The sequence below is a fragment of the Platalea leucorodia genome (assembly GCF_965183815.1).
Source record: "Platalea leucorodia genome assembly, chromosome: 14".
NCBI lineage: Eukaryota > Metazoa > Chordata > Aves > Pelecaniformes > Threskiornithidae > Platalea > Platalea leucorodia.
This window is the reverse complement of record NC_138836.1, coordinates 12078853-12099597: the sequence shown is the minus strand read 5'-3', so window position 1 is coordinate 12099597 and position 20745 is coordinate 12078853. Positions and strand designations below refer to the sequence as shown.

At 52.5% G+C, this 20745-nt stretch overlaps 1 protein-coding gene across 3 annotated transcripts in view; it reads right to left on the bottom strand.

The window, feature by feature from the left end:
• Nucleotides 1-20745, bottom strand: part of PIK3R5 (phosphoinositide-3-kinase regulatory subunit 5) — a 62280-nt gene that overhangs the window by 14754 nt on the left and 26781 nt on the right. For all 3 annotated transcript variants that reach the window (XM_082326501.1, XM_082326503.1, XM_082326502.1), the window contains exons 2-5: nucleotides 13199-13308; nucleotides 4648-4748; nucleotides 3113-3181; nucleotides 2205-2343 (exon numbers count right to left, since the gene is read on the bottom strand). In XM_082326501.1, the coding sequence (XP_082182627.1) occupies nucleotides 2205-2343; nucleotides 3113-3181; nucleotides 4648-4748; nucleotides 13199-13295 (406 nt within the window). In that variant the 5' untranslated portion in view covers nucleotides 13296-13308. The remainder of the gene's footprint in view (nucleotides 1-2204; nucleotides 2344-3112; nucleotides 3182-4647; nucleotides 4749-13198; nucleotides 13309-20745) is intronic.

The window sequence follows — 20745 nt, the reverse complement described above, 5'->3', positions numbered from 1 at the left end:
CCCCAGGGCCTGGATCTCACTTAAGGAGAGCAGGTCACTGCCGCCTTCCCTCCCGCAGAGATGGAGCCCAGCCTGGCCCCAGCAGAAGCGAGGTTGGCGTGAGCAGCCCACGTCCCTGGATGCCTCCCTGGGACCATCCCCGGGATCCCGTTGGGAACCCCAACCAGGCAATGTCTGATGGACCTGGACTGGGTGACAACAGCAAAGCCCACATCACTCCCAAAAGGCAGAAGGACTCAGGTACATCTTGGGAAAGATCTTACGGTGTCAACAAGATCCAGCACCCTTCCTACTGCAGGCAGCCACATCCCAACCCCAGCTGCTGCTCAGCAGCCAAGGAGCAGCACCCACCAGGGGCCCAGCACCCATGGGCAGCTCACGTTGATCCGCACAGGCCCTCTGATTACAGCAGTGTTCAGCCCGCTTGCAGAGACATCAGCCCCAGTTTGCAGATCAAAGCTATTGCATTCTTAGCAAATATTGACAGCAGCTTGTTCTCAGTTAATATTTACCCGCGTCTCAATAAAAAGCTTTTGCTTCAGCCTCGCAGCAGGTCAGGGAGGCCGTGCAACAAGCGTATAAGGTCCTGGCCAGCTTACCAGCAGAGGACACGTTTTTGCTGTTCTTGGCTCCAGTTGCGGGGGGAGAGGCCATGGTGAGGGGCAGCACTGGGCTCCCCAGTCCCAGCAGGCCAACACCTCCCACTCAGCATCTTTTGGCAGGGGTGGGGGAATGTCCTATGCTTGTAGGAGGGAAAAAGCTTTTAGACCAAAGTCCCCAGCTCACAGAGCCCTGGGCACTGGTGATGGTGGTGATGGCACAAGAGCAGAATGTAGCAAACCACTCCCGGCACTGGGGCTCTCCCAGCAGTCTGTAAAACACAGCCCTAACCGGTGTCACAGCAATAAATGACCAGGAAGGAGCTGGGAAAGTCCGTGGCTGCAGCAGCGCGGGATGAGCGGCCCCACATCTGTGCTGGCCCTGCAGCTCCGAGCTGGAGGCTGGATGCAGCACAACAGCCCAGCCAGACCTTGCCTAGTGGCCAGGGCCATTTATGCTGGTGGAGCCTTGAACTGGGAGTAAATCAGACAGTCCAGTGCCAACACTTCAGCAGGTTTGGGTTTTTTTTAATCTTTTTGTTTTGTTCCTTTGAAAGCATCTTTCATCCCATCGGCACCTACAAGCTCCCATTCCCGCAGGACGTTGCTGCCGTGACGGAGACCCTGCGTTTCATGTCCCCATCAGGGCTCTCCAAAGCAGCTGCCTGGTGTGAGGCAGGGGGGAGGTATCCCCAGCCTCAGCCACAGCCCATCTGAGGCCTCCCAAGTCCCGCTTAGAGCCAGTCTTACTGCCATGGCCCTGCGCAGGATTAAATAAGGGCTGAAATCTGCTCTGTGTGATAACAGCTCTCCATAAGCCACCAAAAGACAGGAAGATTAGGAGAAATGGCCTTTTAGAAATAATTGGAAAAGCTGCTCCATTGGGAACAACAGGACATCTACGAGGAGCCCTTAATTAAGAGGAGCGCTGCTGCTGCCGATAGACGTGCCCAAAGCTGTATCACAAGGTAGTGTCTCGGCTGTAAAGAAAGAGCCAGGGAGTCCCTCAGCCCTATGGAAATCTCCACGCAAGGGCAGGCTCGAAGGCTCCAGCCACCTTGATGCCGATGAATGGACCCACTGTTATCACCCCAGTTACACCACTGAGCATCTCAAACTGAGCATCTCGAACAAAGGCCGGGGCTGGGCGGGAGCAGCCAGCACGTGCTTTGCCATGGAAAAGACCCCTCAGACTGAAAGGCAGCCAGGAAATAGTTACGTGTTTTGCTAATTCACGCTGGTCCGGAGCTGAGAGTCCCTGGGATGCTCCCACCACCTTGCACACAAGGCAGCTACCGAAAACACAACCCCACCATCCCGCCTGCTGCTCCAGAGGAATCAGGTCTCATCCTGTGCTGGACCACCAGGGAAAATCATCCAGAGGATGGAGGGCAGAGGTCCTTGCCTCCTGAAAAAGCTGAGGTGTGGGATGCACAAGGTAAATGTGGACACCATGCTCAAGGGATTCATGAAGCAAGTGGGGTAGGAGACAGCAACACCAGGAGAGGCTCGGGAACAAACACGGGGCGGTCGCAGCAGTGGGTGGTTTTGGGGAAGCAGCGCCAGCAGCACATGAAAACTCCGCGGCGGGGCAGAAGCACTTACCGGGGGCCTTGAGCTCGTCGCTGATGAAGGTGAGCAGCTCACGGAAGATGTTGCAGTAGGGCACGGGCCAGGTCAGGAAGCTGTGGTACACGCTAGCGGCTTTCAGGAGCAGGTCGGAGCCTGGTGGGAAGTGGGGAGCCTGCGGGGGACGGGGAGACCCGATTAGAAAGGGAGCAGGGACACGGGCCTCGAGCGCTGCATAAAAACTCGAGGGTTTAGGCTGGAAGTGGAAGGAGGAGAAATGGATCAGAGCAGAGGTTCACCCTGTGACACCCCACCCTCTCCCAAGGAAGGGTCAGAGGATCCCCACTGGGCACAGCTCCGAGAAAGCTTCATCCGCTCTGCACCTTCCCAACCTCCCGGCTCTGGCTCACGTGCCAAAGCCTATATATAAATTCCTTTTTAACAACCGCAGATCCACACAGATGAATCGCATTACAGCCTGTGCTTTTGCAAGATCTGGCAGCAATGATTTCCTTGGGATAATGATGCATTGTGCTAATAATAATAATAAAAAAAGTATTTCCTGTGAAGGCTCCGCTCCTTCTTTTCATTAGTGTTGCCCATATATTTTGCACAAATATAAAAGCTAATGAAAAAAATTTGCCTTCTCTACACAGAGATATTGTCCGTCTCCCTTTCTGATTAGCCCATCTTCAAATAAAAAGATTAAAAACACTGAAGTTCATTTTTTTGGTCTCTCAGCTTGTGCGATGGTTGCTTGGTCTTGATCCCTGTAGATTCATACAGGATCTTTTTTTGAGATGAATTGGTCAAAGCAGACCGTGATGTTTCAGATGAAAGCCACCCCGATTTCAGTGCCTGTTCTGCGTGGCTCCGTGGGGCCCCGCACCCCGTGCCTCCCTGGGGGCTGGGATCAAGCTACGTGCAGCAGCCTCAGGACTTACATACAGGACCGCATAGTAGAAGAGCAGAGCCAGGGGCGTTACGAGGTCATAGTCGCACTTCTCCTGCACCTGTAGAAAACAGCCCGAGAGCAGAGGGATGAGCTGGGCTGCTCGCCACGAGCGTTACCCAAAAGCATCCTTGGAGGTGCGGGCAGACTCCCTGACAGCGCAGGCAAGTGCCTGACCCGCACCATCACATCACCGTCCCCAGCAGATTCCCTTGTCTCCATGGGAAAATAACCCCTAAAGCCCCAGTAACCCACACCAATGGGACAGGCAGATCAGCACAGACTGCTGCTCTGCCTTTAACCCCGAGAAGCTGGATTTGGCCAAGCTCCCAGCCCTCCGATGCTCCTGATTCTTGCAGAGTTGCATGAAATTCTATGAAAGTGGCTCAAAGCAGGCAGTTTGGAGAGGCAAGCAGGCAGCCCAGCCCCTGCAAGCGGCTTGCGAAGCTCGGCAGCACGGTGCAAACCACGTATCTTTGTCCCAGCCTTTGCCAGTGAATAGCTGGCAGAATTATTTCACCAAGGGACATAGTGATGGCTCAAGCATACGCTTGCAGACACTGTCTTCCCTTGTTTATGAGCACACCACAAAGTGCAATAAACCCTTACGTAAACCCTAATGTAATAAAACACTATCTGCAACTAGATCAATTTAGCCATTAAAAAAAAAAAAAAAAAAAAGAGGATTAAACCAAATTGTGCTAATCTTAACTTGTACCTGCTCTGCAGCCTGGCAGCTAAACAGCCTTTCTTTCCCAAAAAATGAAAGGCAGCATTTACCCCATCACATGAATCCTAGCGCTGAGGATTTAGGAAACACATCGCTGTTTCCTGCCACATCAAGGGATTCCTCCAAGGTCTTCCCGGCCACAGCCCGGGGTGACCCTGCTTGACTGACGATGCCTCAAGCTTCTCCGGCACATGACGGGACCGCGGCAGGCTGATCCGATCAGCCCCGCTGCCGTTCCGCCTCCCTGCTGTGCTTGACCTGACTGCCACAGTGCAAACCCTGCCCGTGGTCCCCAGCGTCCCAGCTCCGCTCCTGGCCCTGCAGGAAGCCTGGCAGAGCTGCAGCGAAGTTTCCATCAAAAACAACAGGAAACCTTCAATTTGCTCTGATTTGGACTAGCAGCTCCCAGCTTATGCTGGGGGAAGGTCTGGGGAAGGCTGGCTCCATCCGCACAGCCCTACGACCTGGGCTGCCCCTGCACGGCACTGAGCAGTGCTTTAGGAAATCAAAACCCTTCCCCATGGATCTGCGGTGCTGCCTGAAGAGCAGGTATTGGAGCTGGGGTTTTCCCTTGCAGTTCCCATGTGCCGAAAGCTGGCAGGATACACAGGGCTGCTCCCACCAGCGTTTCGGACCTGCCGACCCAGCATCACTCACCTCCAAGCTCCAGTGCTCAAGCAATACCTTACCACAACCCAAAATCACCCACCAAGCTCTGCAAAACTCCACTTCAGGCAAGCCCTGGAGCTGATGCCATCTCAAAGCCCGCAGCCCTCCCCGGCAGCCCCCCGACTCACCTCTTTGGCCTTGCCGAGGATCTTCTCCACGAGGATGAGGTAGTTGCCGGCGTCTCGGCTCACCAGCTCCTGCAGGCTCCAGCAGTTCAGGCACAGCCCGGCTGCGGGGGAGACAGAGCCGCCGTCACTCACAGCCCCGCTCAAGAAGGTCGCAGGAGGGACGAACAACGGGAAGGGGTCAAGGCAAAGGTGTTTGCTGCCTGTGTCAGATCACGGCAGAGGGAAAAAAAACCTCACACCCTTGTTCTGGACAGATCTAACCTTGCCAAGTAGTGCTTATCTCAGCGGCATCGCTTTGTACCCAAGTGCCTTCGTGCTCTGGCTCACGCAGCCCAACGCGCTCAGCTGGGTTGGATGCGTCTCCCCCAGGGAGACTGGGTAGCTGACATGCCTGCGCTGCCACGTGCCCGCTGCAGAGGCCAGAGGGATGTGCGTGGCATAGGGGGATGGCCACCTTCCATCTGCTGAGCACAGAAAACCCACTAGTGCAACCCCTTGCCCTGCTGCCCCCCGGCTCAAACACCCCAGATGCACTCTACAAACTATTAACTCACTCAAACACTGCAAAATTCAGCTCCCCACCAGGCATGCATCCTACCCCCTCCAGCTGCATCGCACCCGAGGGAAGATGCTGCATCCCCCCAAGCCCCTTCCCCACGCCCTGGAGGGGCACCATCACATCAGCATGGCGGCAGTCAGGGCTCATATCAGCTTCGTTGTTAAGCTTGCCCAGCATTTACTCCATCTCTTAGCACCTTCAAATTTTCATTAAATGTATTAAAATCCCACCAGGAGATTACCCAGATGCTGAGAGAGGAGAATTGCCGTGCAAAGGGATGGAGGGTCCTTCACCCCAGTTCATTGAAACCCCCCTGGCCTCCGTCCCCAGACATCTGCCTCTTGCTGCTGGGACCTGACCGGTGACAATGGCCCAAGGTGTTTCCCGAGGCCGTCGCTTTTCTTGGCGGTCAGGGCCACTTCCCAGATGGTCTTAGAGGAAATGATCTGCGCAAAGGCTGCCGGGTGCCTCCATTCATCCCGGCCCTGCATCCCAGGGGAGGAGGCAGCGCTCACTGGCTCCGGTGGACCAGGATCTGCAGACCAAGGAGGGAGTAGCACCTCCTCCTCTTCCTCTTCCCCCCCAGGGACGCAGGCATTGCACACAGCCCCGTGGAGAAAAGTTACAGGGAAATTTCAAGCAAACGGCCCAGCAAATATCCGAGAAGCATCCATGTTTGCATTGCCCCCATCCCACATTGCCATGGATTTTATCACCGGGCGCGGATGCAGTGCAGACATCGCACAGCTCAGCCGCAGCCTGTGGCAGGGTTCAGGGGGTGCTGGCACCGGGGCTCTTCCAAGCTCAGTCCAAAAGCAAAACCAGGAGAAACAGAGCATCTTTCACTGCAAGGAAGTGGGGCTAACGATCAGAGAGGAAATATAAATATAAATCCAGCCACTCTTCACTCACATGGTCTATTAAGTGGCACAGAAACATAACAAACACCAACCCATGCATGTTGGCTGGCGCGTTGGAGGTAACAATGCCGTGAGCTGGCAAGGGGACAGCGGCATTCATCCCAAATCTACAGGTCACATTGTCTGTCCCTCAAACGTTATTCCCAGCTGTGGAGGCTACAAATTCATCACACAGATATGTACATGCCATAAAAATACCTTTACACACCTTCTAGGTGTTAAACAGGATGGATTTAAACCAAGGGAGAGGTATGTTGTGGCCCAGCTGGGAGAAGGCTGATGCCAAGACAAGCAAAACTAGTGCTCGGGTTGCAAAAACAGCCTTCGCTTGTCCTCTCCACGGACAAGCATTTGCTCACCATGAGCCACACTATTTCTGTGGCTCTATGCCTAACTTTTAGCTGAACAAAACTGGCCAAGAGCCTTCCCCCATGGGAAAGCCCCCCCGCTCCCATGCAACTTTTCCCTTTCAATGAATCAACATTTTCCAGCGGAGAAAGATCCTGCTGGAAAGTTTCCAAGGAGCTCCGATGCACTTGCTGGTAATTACAGTTGCAATTTTTAATTTGCCGCTGGTAGTCTCAGCATCATCCTGGGTTTGCTGACACCCAGATCACAACCTTGGATTGTGCTATCTTGTCAGCAAGGGCACAGCCACAGTGACCCAGTAATTCAGCGATGCTCCAGTTTGCCTTTCAGCCACTCCCATAAGCCAGCGCAATGGCACGAAGCCATGGCTCTGCCTAAGAGGACTCCAGCAGATTGCTCAAATAAATCAATATTGTCCCAGAGCGCAGCATCCTCCAGGGAAAGCTCCAGCACCTATAAGATAGTCAAGAAAGCAAGCAGCCCAGCAGAAGTAGTCAGAGCTGCCGGCAGCTTTGCTGACCTCGGAAAGAAGCAGCTGGGCTCACACGGTGCCTTGAAACAACCCGTCCTGCTTCGGCCGGGAGGATCATTTCACCCAGGAGAGCCCGGCCCCGCTGCGGCTGCCCAGGGCGAAGCCTGGCCGCACGGGGCAGGATCTGCGAGAGCAGCGGAGCTGAGCTCCATCGGGGTGCATCACCAGACGAGGAGAACGCCGCTTCCTGCGCGAGTGTAACCACAAATACAAATAGCCCAGCAAGACGCAGGCTCTTTCCTTCCTCTCACTTCTAGCGAGAGAGGAGGAAACTGCGGCGGCAGCGGCTCGCTGCGTTATTCTGCGCTGAATGGGGCAGAGGGAGAGGCGCTGGGCTGCTTCCCTGGGGAGGAGCGGAGACAAACCCACTGTGAATGGGCCAGGGGGACGGGGACGGGCAGGTAGCAGGGACAGGGGCAGGGCTCCAGGGAAGTGTCTTACAAATGTAATTTAGACCTGAGGTCTTCTGACCCATTTTGGGGTCTTCTACAGTAACTGTGAGCTGAAGCACAAGGATGCAGCCAGGTGTATTTGAGTAACATCACTATAAGTAGAATTTCTGTCTAACTCATAATCAGCAAGGCACTGGGATGACCCTGGAATGAAGTCAAACAATGCTGGGAGGCAGCAGGCTGCCAGGGTCTGAGCTCCTAGATTTGGCAAAGCAGCATTAACCAAAGACACACCAAAACAGCTGCGTCCTTGCTAAAAATAGTCTCAAGCACAAAATGCAGCTCAGAAATCCTGGACACAATAAACAAAGACCACACGGCAAGGCAAAGTGGCCGGCACTGCCAGGCATCAGTCAGGACAGGGGATCCAACCTGGGTAGGAATTCCCTTCCCTCCGCACACGCTCCAGGTCACGAGCATCCACTTTCCAACCGCTGGGAGCAGAGTTAGTCCCTGCAGCCATATCCCCTGTATCCAGACTAAAAAGGTTATTTGGGCATGGAGGGTGATGCTCCTAATGTGCACAGGTCAGGAACAAAAGCCCCAGGTGACATTAAAAGCAGAAAGGAGCCACCCACCTGCAAGCACCTTCTGTGCCCCTCTGCAGATGTCCTGCACCCACCTGGGACACAGCTGGGTGCTGCGGTAGCACCCGGGGACTTTAATGAACTGCAGAGCAGCACTTGGTTTATTCCCAGGCCAGGGAGAGGCTGCAGCCCAGTGAGAAACCAACTCCAGAAAGTTTTCTTTGCAGCCACTCCTCTGTCTCAGTGCAGCTGAGCAGATGCTCCGCTGCTGGTTTGCTGCGATGGCGAATCATGCCACCATGCCGGGTCAGGCCCCAGATCACAGGGACAACTCAGTAGCGGGTCAGAGCAGCACAGAGCACAAAGTCCAAGCTGGGTTTGTTCCACCGTACCAGGTACGCTCAAAACCGGCAGCACCAGACCACTCCAGGCACGCTCCCTGTCCCAGGGTGGACGAGGGTAGGCTGTGCACCAAGGGCATGCAGCAAGCTTGAACCAGGCTTTCTGCTGGACTTTGCATTTGCTCTTTAATTCCCAAAACCACATTTTATGAGATGCAAGGGAGGCCCCGAATCCGCACGCAAAGCACAGCCCAAGGCGAGTGGAGGGGTGCTCCCTGCCATCTCTGCAAGCAGGGGCTGTGTGCCCCGTTACACCCTCTCTATTGAGTTGTGCAAGCACTGGAAACTCCTGTGTTGGTGGGGAAACACTCCACCTCACTCACCTAAACTCATACCAAGGCAGGGTTTGCAGAGGTCAGGCAGGTGCCTCTTGGCCGAGGGAAGTAAAATCACGCACACAAACCGCTCAACGCCGTAAAGGAGAGCAGCCACACGGGAGCTGTGGGGCGATCTCTGGCTCTGGCGGTGTTGAGATCAGCTTTTAAAGATGCACCTTGTGCAGGCAGCACAAACCAGAACTTCACCTTCCAGCCCATAAATCCTAAAAATTTGTCACAAGAGGAACCGGAGACCTCCCAGCAGGGCAGCGGGAAGCCCCACAGCTAAAAAAACTGCTTACATCCACCCTGCCCTCATGCTCATCCATCCGGTTTTGCTCCACTAGAACAGCGACCCAGCACTATTTATTTATTTTTTTTATACATGGAGAATGAGTCAGATTTATCTGCCAGCAATACAAGCAGCCCAGAGCACATCGTGGCCCCGGCTGCAGGATGCTGGGGTTGCGACACATGGAGCTGCAGCAGAAGCAGGACTAAGCTGTGCTTATCCCAGCATCCTGCACATCACACTCAGTCTGAGCCCCACGTGATGCAGACCGAAAGAAAAATCTCCCTTTGGGAGAACAAAACCCACAGCAAAGCCTACGAGCAGGGACCCAGCGCTGGCCAGAGGCTGCACCAAGACCCCCGCACCGGGAGGGAGCTCGGGTGCCGTGCACGCTCTCGCTTTGATCGCTATCGGCATCGATGAAGATGCCAGCAGCGTGCCGGGAGCCGGGTGGCAGCGGCCCCGTGGGCGGCCTCGGAAGGATGAGGCTTCGCGATTTCTTTTCTGAGAAGTGCAGCAAGACACCGTCCTCCCAGAGCGGCTCCTTCCTGACCTCGGTGGTTGACATTTCCCCTCTGCCGCTCTTCATAGGGGGCAACTGTCAAGTCGGAAAAAAAAGAAATAAAGCAGAAATACCACATGCCCAAGCTGCCTTCGCCCACGGTGCTCGGGCTGGGCATCAGCTCCCACTGCCGTCAGAAGCGACAAGATTGGAGGGGTGAAAAGCAGATGTCTCCATTTCCTCCCTCCCCCAGACCTGCTCCCACCGTTTCCACTACACCCGCACCAGAATAAGGTGGTTTTCTCCAAGGGACTGCCCAGAGGAAGGGCCAACTCGCAGCCGTTCGTAAGCAGGGGGGTTGGAGGTGGCCAAAGCACAGGGCACAGCAGAGCCCCATGGTCCCAGCATCCTCTTGGGACGCATCCTGCACCACACTGGAGTCCAACCTGCAGCTCCCATTTCCAAGCAGCTGCTTAGAGCCCCCTGAGCAGGGCACAGCAACAGTTCACAGGGCTGGAGCCACCCCGGCCCTTCCCCCCAGCCTATGCAGTGATTTCAGCAAGAAAACCCACCACAAACCCGGAGAAATCAGTTCAAAGGTTAAAATTTGCAAGATTTAGTAACCAGCACACCTTAATTCTGCACTTAGAGCTGGAAGTACTGCAGACATTGCATTTCGCTACTTGGTGACTGAGCTGGAGGATCCCCAGACCAGACTTCTCTTCATTCCCCATGAAGGTATTTAGATGACTGCAATCAAGCAGGATCTTAAGCTTCCCTTTGTTAGAGATGAGCAGACAGAACTCCCTGGGCATCATGTAAGATGTATCATTGAAGACTTCTCTCCTTTTCTGGCTCATCAGAGCCTTCATCCATCCTCCCCCACCAGCATCCTTCATCCTCTCTGACTCCCGTGCAGCCCCGTGGCACAGACACAACGGCTCCTTCCACCCCGGGGACCTTTCAGGCAGCAGGCTGCCCTACAGCCCCCCAGCAGCTCCCCATCCACTGCCATCCTCCAGCCCTTCGCGCACCTCTGGCTCCCCAGTACCGCATCCCCAGCACTGCCAGCAGCCAGACCCAAGCCCAGCACTCTCCTTCACCAAAGGCTCCCCATTTCACTGCTCACCAGCCAGAAATAAAATATTTTTCTTCCTTTAGCACTCTCTGATTTGACTGTCATCTCTCTCCAGCAACATGGAGGAAGGCAAACTCTCTGAAGAGGGTCTCCACAAGGAAAAGGAGGTTCTCCTCCCTAGCACTTTTCTAACAGGGCTTTTTGTGATTCAGAGACCATTAATTTTAATTTGGTTCCTCCAATAAACGCTGCAGTTCAGGAAAGACTTTCCGTTTAGACCCCAGAGCCGGCCACGGGCTCATCCAGGGTACAAATTTGTGATGGCCAAAGCACTCACACTTCTCCTCTTTGCTGACTTCACAGACCTCAGCTATTCAGTCACTTACGCGGGGGGAAAACGACACATCGGAAGCGATTACTCACGCGCTCTGGAGCAACCTCCTGTAAAATTATCATGTGAAAATAAAGCATTAAATAATTTGAAAATGAACAAAATTCTAGCAAGGTCTCAGCCCAAAAAGCTGCGACATGGTGAGTGTTATTTTGGTGTACGGAAATGGTAAAAAGGAGGGGAAAGCAAATAAATTGGGAAATAGAAGTGATATAAGAAGTTAAAAAAGAGAAAGGAGAAGGCTACTGCACAGTTAAGAACAAGATGGAGGGATACATTGACTATATGAGGAACAGAGTCCTGCCACAAACAACAGCCTGGATCTGACACAGGACAGCAATAATTTAACCATTGCTTGTAACACGGGGAAGGCAGAAGAATATGAAAACATTTTTGCTCTGTTTTTGAAAAGAAATAGGATACACTGTGAAGGGGCGTAGGTATATCTGTGCACTATGCTCTGCTTTCCCTAAATCATTTATGTTACTGCAATAACGAAATACTTCCTACTCTGACTGCAAAGGGGTAGGATGTGAAACAGCAGCTCTTCAAAGCAAACATAAAAAATCAGCAGGGCTGGACAGCCCACATGGAAGAGGACTGAAGGCACTGGCCAAGAAGCGCTGCCCCGGGGGCTGCCCAGAAGCGGTACCCTGGGGCCGGGGCACAGCAAAGCTATTAACATCACAGCCACCGACCGCTGCGGAAAGGGGTTCGCCGGTCACGCTGAAGATTTTTGGCAACAGCACAAATGCTGTTGATGAAAGGGAACTTTCTGATGTGTAAAACGCCTGAGATTCTCCCAGGAATGCCAGGTCATTCTGCCAAACCCCACAAAACCCACATGAAGAAGACTGAAAGCCAGCAGGCAGAGAGATGGGGGAAAATCATTAGAAATGAGGAATCACTGGGCAGCACAGCTGCTTCCAGCAGAGCCCACCACCACCCAACCCCTGCCCCATAGTCTTGTCTTTGCTAATGAGCTGGAAAAATTATGAAGTCATTTTTTAAAGGCTACCCTAACACAAACACCAGCGCTGAGGGGCTGGGATTAGAGAAGGGCAGTTTGTGAGTGACACAGGAATTGATTAATTATAATTACAGGAAGAGGTGCGTTATGAGGCGCACAATGAATCGCTTGCCGAGGTGGACTCCTCTGGACGCGCACTGTAACGGTGCCAAACGCGAGGTCGTGCTTCCAGGAACCGGGAATGTAGGTCACACTTCAGGGCCTGTTTCCCAGAAGGTGGGGAGACCGAAAGGACCCAGGAGTCCTGGTCATAGCTGCATGAACCAAGATAGGGTGATGCTACAGCGCGGGGAGCTGGCATCACTCCAGTGGGCGCGAGGAAACGGGCACGGCGAGAGGGATTACTCCAGTATTTGGCAGCAGGTAGGATACCACTTGCATCTCTTTCGTGACTTATAAGTAAACGGAAAAGCAGAGGGGATTGAAAGATCTGCACGGACAAAAGGAAATCTGGATTTGACAGCCCCAAAAATTCACTTCATTTCTTTCCTCTGCAAGAGGATTTGGGAGCGATTTAATTGCAGCCTACAAGTGTGAGTATGAGGAAGATAGATAGTTCAAAATGACATTCAAAAATCACTGCTTCTCATTGCTGCTTTGCCCTCACCATTGCCATCCCAAATCCCGTTGCAGCCCTCTGAACACGGCTCACATCTTCATGGCCACCATGGTATCTGATCTAGATTTAAATAAAGTCGATAATGATATCTCCACACTTGCTTCTGACAATGCAGCAGAGATTACGCCCGTAGGTTTTGAGGAATATACGCATCAAAGCAAGGCGAGGCTGGCTGATTACACAAAGGAGTCTTGCCTCGTGGCGAATGAAGACTCCTCCTCTTTCCACCTCATGCATGGACAACTGGCAAGGCACACAGCTTCTCTGCTGAGCTTTACCTACGTAAGACCTAACATGACTTGTTCAGCACCTTGGTACATCTTCCTACTGCAACGAGAGGCTCAGGAAGACTGGCTACATTGGATCCCACCTCTAACTTTGAACACTGGAAGGGAGAAAAGGCTTCCCAAGCCTCCAGTAGCACCAGCAGCTCTCTCTTACCCAGGTGCTCAGGTAGGTCAGCAGATCATGCAGAGACAGAAGAACAGAAGAGTCTGACCCCATCAAGGCTGTCAGGTGTCAGGCTTGTAGCCAACAAGCTCGTGGTTAATAGGTCACCTACCAGCCCATCTGCTGGAGACAGCATCTCTGCTAAGCCCGTGTAGACATCTTTCCAGTGCGTGGTAGATCCTGTCCTCTGTGCACGTGGTGTGCTGCATTTTAATTCATCTCCTAAAGAAAGAGAAAGAAGAAAATTACTGTACTGGGCCCTTAGTTAAGTGCAAGGAACTGCAACACTTGTTCTGCAGCACAGACAAGATGCCCCTAGTGAAACAGCACCCCGTTACTGCCTCCTGTCCCCCTTTCCAACCCCAAAGCCAGAGATGCACCCCGCTCTGCTAGCTGTCATCTTCCCCTCTGCTCCCCCAACCCCTCCCAACCATGGCAAAGAAAAGGAGGCGCACACATCCACGACCTGATCACGAGAGGCTGTGGGGCCAAGGCACCCTCCCCTGACCTGCTGCAGGCGTATCTGCCTTCTCACAACTTCCGTCTGCGGGACAGATCAAGTCTCGCTCACGTGTCTGTGGCAAGGAGGTAATCTTGGGTTAGCTTCCATCGAAGATAACACTGCAAGAGATTACAGCTGCAGCACCTTCCAACAGGGTCGATGGGAATCATAGAACAGCCCTGGAAGGCACAGGCTGGAAGGAATCTCAAAAGATCATCTGGTCCAACCTGGGAAAAGCGGGAGCAGAGCCCCAGCTCCTACTCCTTGCGTTAGGCATGGATTGCCCTTGACAGCTCTAGTGTCCACTGGCGATGGTCACAAACCCAGTCCCAAGTGCTAACTTTGTACCAGCCAGGAAAGCCTCCGGTACTGTCACCTTGCTGCCTCACAGCCAACAAGAAGAAAAGGTCCACGTGCCCTTGCAGCAATGCAGGAAAATACAGAGGGGACCTCAGCCCCAACATCCGAGGACATTGTGAAACTGCGGATTGCGTGCCTGGCTGCAACCTTTTCACAACGTGGCTCTGCATCTCACCTCTCCGCCATGGCTCAAGGTACAAACCTAAACCTTGGGCTGGCAGAGACTGTGCTGGGGGGAAGAAGATTTTATCCCACTCAATCCATATGCATCTGTCTGAGACACCATGAAAATAAAAGCAACTTGCCCAGAAGGTCTAATTCTCAGATCTGCCCCAACCATGGGCAATCAAGGAGGGCGCCCAGGCAGAGATTCCCTCCTCTCCTGCAGTGCCAGCCTGGGGTAGGTGCCTCCCCTCTCCCAACACACAGAGAAGGGTTCATCCCACAGACTCTTTGCCTTTTGATTAGAGGCAACACAAATGCACAAAAATAATCCAGAAGGAAGAAGTAAAACCTGCCAATACTACAAAAAACACCTGCCGAGGAGGCCTTTGCTTTCATCCTGGACAGCACGTTCCTGTACCTATACCACACGCTCATGCGGTTCCCAACACTACCCCAAAATGCTTAATTCTGCTTAGTTGGACAACGTTTGACACTCGGTATTCAATGGTGGCTGCGCCCATCACAGCTCCCCACCTCCACCATGGCAGGAGCAAAAGCTGCTGTGATCTCGGCAGAGGTTCCACCCAGTCCCCCCGCTTGGTGCACTCAGTGTAGCCACCTCCACCCACACTTAGTTACCAGCAACTCCCCCAAAAGGGTTCAGTAAAGCCATGTGCGGCTGCTGGGGCTCCCCAAAAGCCAAGGGAGCGGCAAGGCCGGCTCCAGCCCCACCGCCTGGTCCTTCCTATGCTGGAGAGAAGCCACCAATGGCTCCAAACAGGTGAAAGCAAACGCACAATGAGGAACCACTGACCTGCCAAATGCAAGCTGTCTCCTTTACCCCAAAGAGGCTCATGGGCTCCTGCCTCTTGTGTCCCACTGCCACAGCCTGTTATTATGATCTTCACCAAAAGTTTTATCCATCCACAGTGTGTGCACAAGGAACACCCGAGAAACGCTCTGCCGTGGTGCCGAGGACTGAATGAGCAGGGAAGCTGCACATCAGCACCTTAGTCATGACTTGTGGCAAGAGGAAAGCAGTGACTAAGAGCACAGCATGACTCATAAGCACCCTTTACAGCACCCAGCTCACAAAAATACACCTCCCCGCACGTCAGCTTGTTTTAGAGCACAGCTCGGTCCTCGGAGGGGAACACGCTCCTCACCCCATGCTCGGGGCGAGCCATACGCTGGCCCAGCCATCCCTGCCCAATGCCTCTCATATCCCAGCACAGAACAGGCAGGGAATTTAAGGACAAAATATGACAAAGATATTACCATAACTTTCAAACCACAAAACACAAAGTCTTTGTGCTTTTTTTCCTGGTGTGCTACGGACCACACATGAATCTAAACCTCCTCTCCCAAGGCAGTGCTTATGGAAGCATCTTTCATGGGAGAGAACTCAGTTTGTCCACCACAACCGAGTAGAAATTTTTCAACCTCTTTGTTTATTCCCCAAACTCTCCCTTCCTTCCTACCCACACTGAGCAAAATGACAAGGCAGGGACAGTTCCGGAGGACGTAATCAGACTTTCCAAGGAGCTCTGTTAAGCATCTCAACACACAAGAAAAAACAAGTGTTGAGGTCAAGGTTTTTAATCAGTGCTTGCAATGGTTTATGAGGGTGTTGAACAACTCTGTGAAAAAAATGATGTGTCCCTTTCATCATCTCCCTCCAGCTGGACTCCCAGTAGCAGAGGCATTCTGAGCAGGTGGAAGGGACGGCGCAGTCGCTGTGTGGTGAACTGCCTGTGGTCATGTTTCACAACACACCCGGAGCAAACGCTGTGAGCGGTAATGCCCCAGCACCCTTCGGGGACACCCTCGTCATGGAGCCGGCTGCTGCTCTGCACATTTCCAAGCAGAGCAACATGTTGCAAAAGATGTGGGTTTCCCTGCCTTCTCCCCAGGTGTCAACAATACTTTCAAGAAAGCACAACCACCACCCAGGGAAGACAGAAGGGTTTTGATGGACTGATTGAGACAAAACAGCAGGAAGGATAACAAGAGACCTTCTGACATCGGATTGCCACAAATCTCCTGACAGCAGCTCTGCAGGCAATGCAACACGGTGCCCACACATCTGTTCAGCCCCTATGTGAAGCATCTAGAGATATTGCTCCTAGGAGGCAGGAACAGAGGGGACACCACAGTAGTTGTGAGGAACATCCTCAGGCAACGACTGAGTACCACCCTTGGACAAGGCATTAACTACCTCTCTTCAGACAGCATATTGCGTACGGAAAAGTGTGGCCAGATCGACTGCTACTCCTGCTCTGCAGTCTTAGCAAGAGCTAAGCAAAGCAAACAGAAGGGCTTTATCCCACCATGCCTCGCTCATGCATCGGACCCCAGCTGAAAATCAAGCTATGGGACGTCGCGCCCTGGGTGTTCTCCAAGATGAGATTGGTTTTCCTTCTCCAGTAACTTCACACCTTAAAAGCAGCCTCCAAACACTGTGCAACCCACACAGTCACCATTTAAGAGGCAGAGAAGCCAATGTTTGGAAAAGTAAAGCAATTTTTCTGCTGTCCCACAGTGACTTGTGGCACAGCTGAGAGCAGAAGGCAAGTCTCCAGCTCTCCAGGCACGTTCCTTACCTTCCATGCCACCTGCAGTATCAGCACAGTCAGAAAGGACTGGACTTCTTGCAAGAAGATAGCTAGATCTCACTTAGGTAGAGTCCCCATCGCCTCACACCACTCTGGTCCATACACGTAGCTGACCAAGATAAACATCTACCATAGCACGTCCCAAGAAACACCTTCCTCTGTCTCTCCCAGACAGGACGGCCGCCCGCCATCAGCAGGGCGCATCTACAGACTGCCCCGACAGAGGCGGCAAGAGGAACTGACAGAGACCGAGAAGGGAACCGGGAACCCGGGAACCACAACCACATGGATCGGGGTGCAGGGAGGCGGCCGGCTCGCAAACAGCTCCAGGATGAGGCAGGCAGAAAGCAAGGCTTCCTCTCATTAATGTTACACGATGCGAATAATGTTACGGCACTCTCGGCCACAGCGGTGACAACATTTAAGTCCTCTGGTTTTAAGAATCCCACATCCTGAGGGAAACCAATTTGCCTCGAGGTTTTGCCCTGTTTTTGACAAATGGCCAACAATTAGCAACACCATGGGCATGGGGCAAAGTTGAACCTACCCCCTCAGAAGGTCCGATTGCCCAAAAGGCACCTGATAATTTTCTAACAAGGCAAAAAAATAATGATTAAAGTGAGTGAGAAAAAGCATAGCACACTAAAGCTCAGCTTGGAAAGTATCTTAAGAGTATTTGTGAAATTGTCCCAGCACCTTGCACGGATGCAAGATCTTTGGAGAATTTCCATCTGAGATTGCTTAGTTAGAAGTCTTCATTCATCTGTGTTTGTCACAGTCAAAAAGGTGGACAGATAAATTACAATGTTCCCGTTAACTAACATCAAACAGGTAAACATTTATCCCTTGGTGGAAAGAGGGAATTTGCTGATCATTGTTTTTAGATTTTCACTTGTTGTCCTGCTTTGAGGTACAAGGTTTGCAAAAATCCCAAAGTTTTCAAGTAACGTGAAAAAAAACACTACCAACAAAAAAGAATATATTTTCCAGCTGGGCTGTGAGGCCCGAGGCCATGGGGAGCCCTCAGGGTGTCAGAGCTCCATGACAGGGGCTTTCCACTCAGCTAGGACAGACTGTGGTTCCCCCACTTGCCTTCACCGCCCTGGGACCTTGCACGCCTTTTCTCCTGCTCAGTATCAGAGCAAAGGAGAACACCTCAACTCCTTCATGCCCAGATGACGCTGCCCCAGGAGCAGAAGGTCCCTCTGCACACAGCAGCTAAGTCAAGGAGATGACCAAGGCCACTAGCAATTCCCACATAGTCAGCACAGGGCACATGAGAAGCTGAATCAAGAGTCAGATGGACTTTTCTACAAGGAGGAGCACTTTTCTTGTATTAAGGTCCACGAGTCCTATCTTCAACATCCAAAGGACTTCTCTGATCTCTTTCTGTAGTGGTGGAGCCCAGGACAACCACCATTAGATGGGAACAGAGGGAAAGAGCTCAAAGATCAAGTCCAAAGTTGGTGTTCCCAAATAAAGTAGTGAAGGGAATTAGACCACCCCCTCCCGGGACATCAGCCACCTCCGATCCAAGCAGCAAGGCAAATCCCTGCTTACCCACTCCAGACAGCTCCATCATGATGCCCTGGGGAGGCACCACCCCAGCCAGTATCCTGCCCTGCACTAATCCATTCCTCCCAAGAAAGGAAACCCAGGCAGCCACATAATAAGCTGAGATTTCCCCTTCCAGGACAGCAAAGCCCAACAGCATCTCCTCGAGTCACGCATGGGCAGGAAAGGACCTGGCTGAAAGTCCTCTACCTTCCCAGCGGGGACCCTGCAGCAGGGAAGCAAGGCACCACTCCATCAGCACCGGAGAAAGCCCCCGGGTACCTTCACAGCAGGATAACGCCCTTTCCTGCCCCGATTGTTCTGAGGCTGCTGGCTGAGCATCCCGGGCAGGAAACGGGAGAGGAAAAACAAGGCCCTTTGCCCACGGGATCAGCTCATGAACACACTGCCCAGGTTTGCTGACAATCGCAACGGGTGGAGGGACACGGACTGCCTCGCAGGGATGCTAACTCACGAGTTAGTGTGAGGAGGTGGCTCAGCACTTGGCTTGCTGCTGCAGTAGGGCTTAGGGCACTGGGGAGAAAAGGGCAAGAAGCTTGATGAGGCTAAAGAAAAAACGGAGCTTGGGCTGATGCTGCAACAGAAGGACAACTACTTAATTGGGAATTAAAGCAAATGGATTCTAACCAGAGTTTTTTTCAGGGCAAGATCCTCATACAAGCACCCCAGCAAGGTCATCATCTCCCTTGAGCTACACCTCAGCTTTCTGCCTCCTCCATTTCATCCTCAAAATGGGCAGTGCGCAACAGGCAGCACTGGAGCTTTGGGAGATGCATCCCCATTGCAGTGGAGTATCTGGATATGAGCTGTGCCACGCAGTGGAGCAAGCACATGCATGGTACCTGCTCCTCCAGTGAAAGTGTCTGTTCTTCTTAGATTACAGGAGAAATCTTGGTTTTTAACTATCCTTAGCTTGCAAGATTTTACTGCCTCCTCTACACCCCATATGGGAGCCAAAGAGAGAAACTCAGAGCCAAGAGAGGGAGCAGCTGGAGGAAGTCTTTGTAGAAATAGGGGCAACAAGGGGAGGAACCTGCAATTTTTAAGATTCAAACTTAAGCCTTCGTGTGTTTACTACTCAAGTAAGTGCTCTGCAAAGAGCAAGGAGATGAAGGTGATAAGATGTTCATTCAAACCACACAAAGGCAGCATATCAAAAGATCCAGGAGGCAACTGGTTTGACAAACATCCTTTCAGGGTGCTTGCAAAGGAGCATGCACCATCCAAACACCCCAGCACCACACAACTTCCTTATAGGGCCTCGGATTCCTGTCCCGCTGAGCAAGGATGAAAGTTGCTCTTACCCCAAGGAGTAAGAGCACAACAAACCATGGCAGGGACCATGAGTGACCTTCACTCCTTGGACTGCAAAACCTCACCTCCAGGGAGTCTCCACTCCCCAAACCAACAGAGGAACAGGCAGCAGAGAAGCAACATGGAGAATCTTTTCCAAAACCCAGCTGGCAAAATCCAGACCAAGCCCTTACTGAAACCTGGCCATGGAAGTACGGACCAAAACCAACCACCGATGAGGCCACGGAGGGCAAACGCAAGAGAAATCCACTTAGGTGTCAGCACCCACATCTCTGCAAATCCACCCATACACCTACTCACCCACCCAAGCCATGTTGGCTTGCTGAGATGACCACCACTACCGCTGCCAGGTAGTGATACAGGCTTGAGAACAAGAGATAGGACTGAAAAATTTGTTATTAGGTCTGATTTCTTGAGAAGTTGGTCATAGCAGCGCCTGGGCACCCTGCAGGACTGCCCCCTTTTCTCATCTATAAAGCGAGAAGCCAGATTACTTGGAACAGGACAGATTACAAACGTGAACCACAGCAAGGTCCCCATGGTGCTACTGCTGTCCTTACACATAGCAAAATACAACCAACAGGCAAACAAAAATAGGAAAAGAGACGTTATCCCCCTCTGTTACCTTCCTCCTTTTCTTGGGGTGTGGAGGAAGGAAAGGAAGAGGACACCAGAAATTAAGCATCTTCTTCCAGAACATAAAGGAGATTCTGAAACAAAAAGCTGTAATTTAATGCTGTCTGCGCAAGCCTAGCTCAATCACCTTGTACCATCTAGTTTGACAGCGGGCACAGGACATCTCATTTATGCTCTACTGCAAGGTGGGATGTGAAGACCTCAGTGATGGGTCTCTGAGCAAGGCACATCCAGAGCAGGATTTAGGGGGTAAACAAATCACACAGCTGTTGGGAAGGGGCAGCAGGACAGGATCACCCTGCACACAGCTGGAAAGGCAGGCTAAGGGGCGAACAAATGCAGCTGGGGCCAATGCTGTGAATATTTGCTGCCATCAGGGTACCAATGAATGAACCAAGCAGAAACAGCTCCAAGGAGCCATGCAGACTCAGGGGTTTGGTGGTGAGGATCCACAATACAAATGTGCAGGAAGGAACACATGCCAAGGAGAAG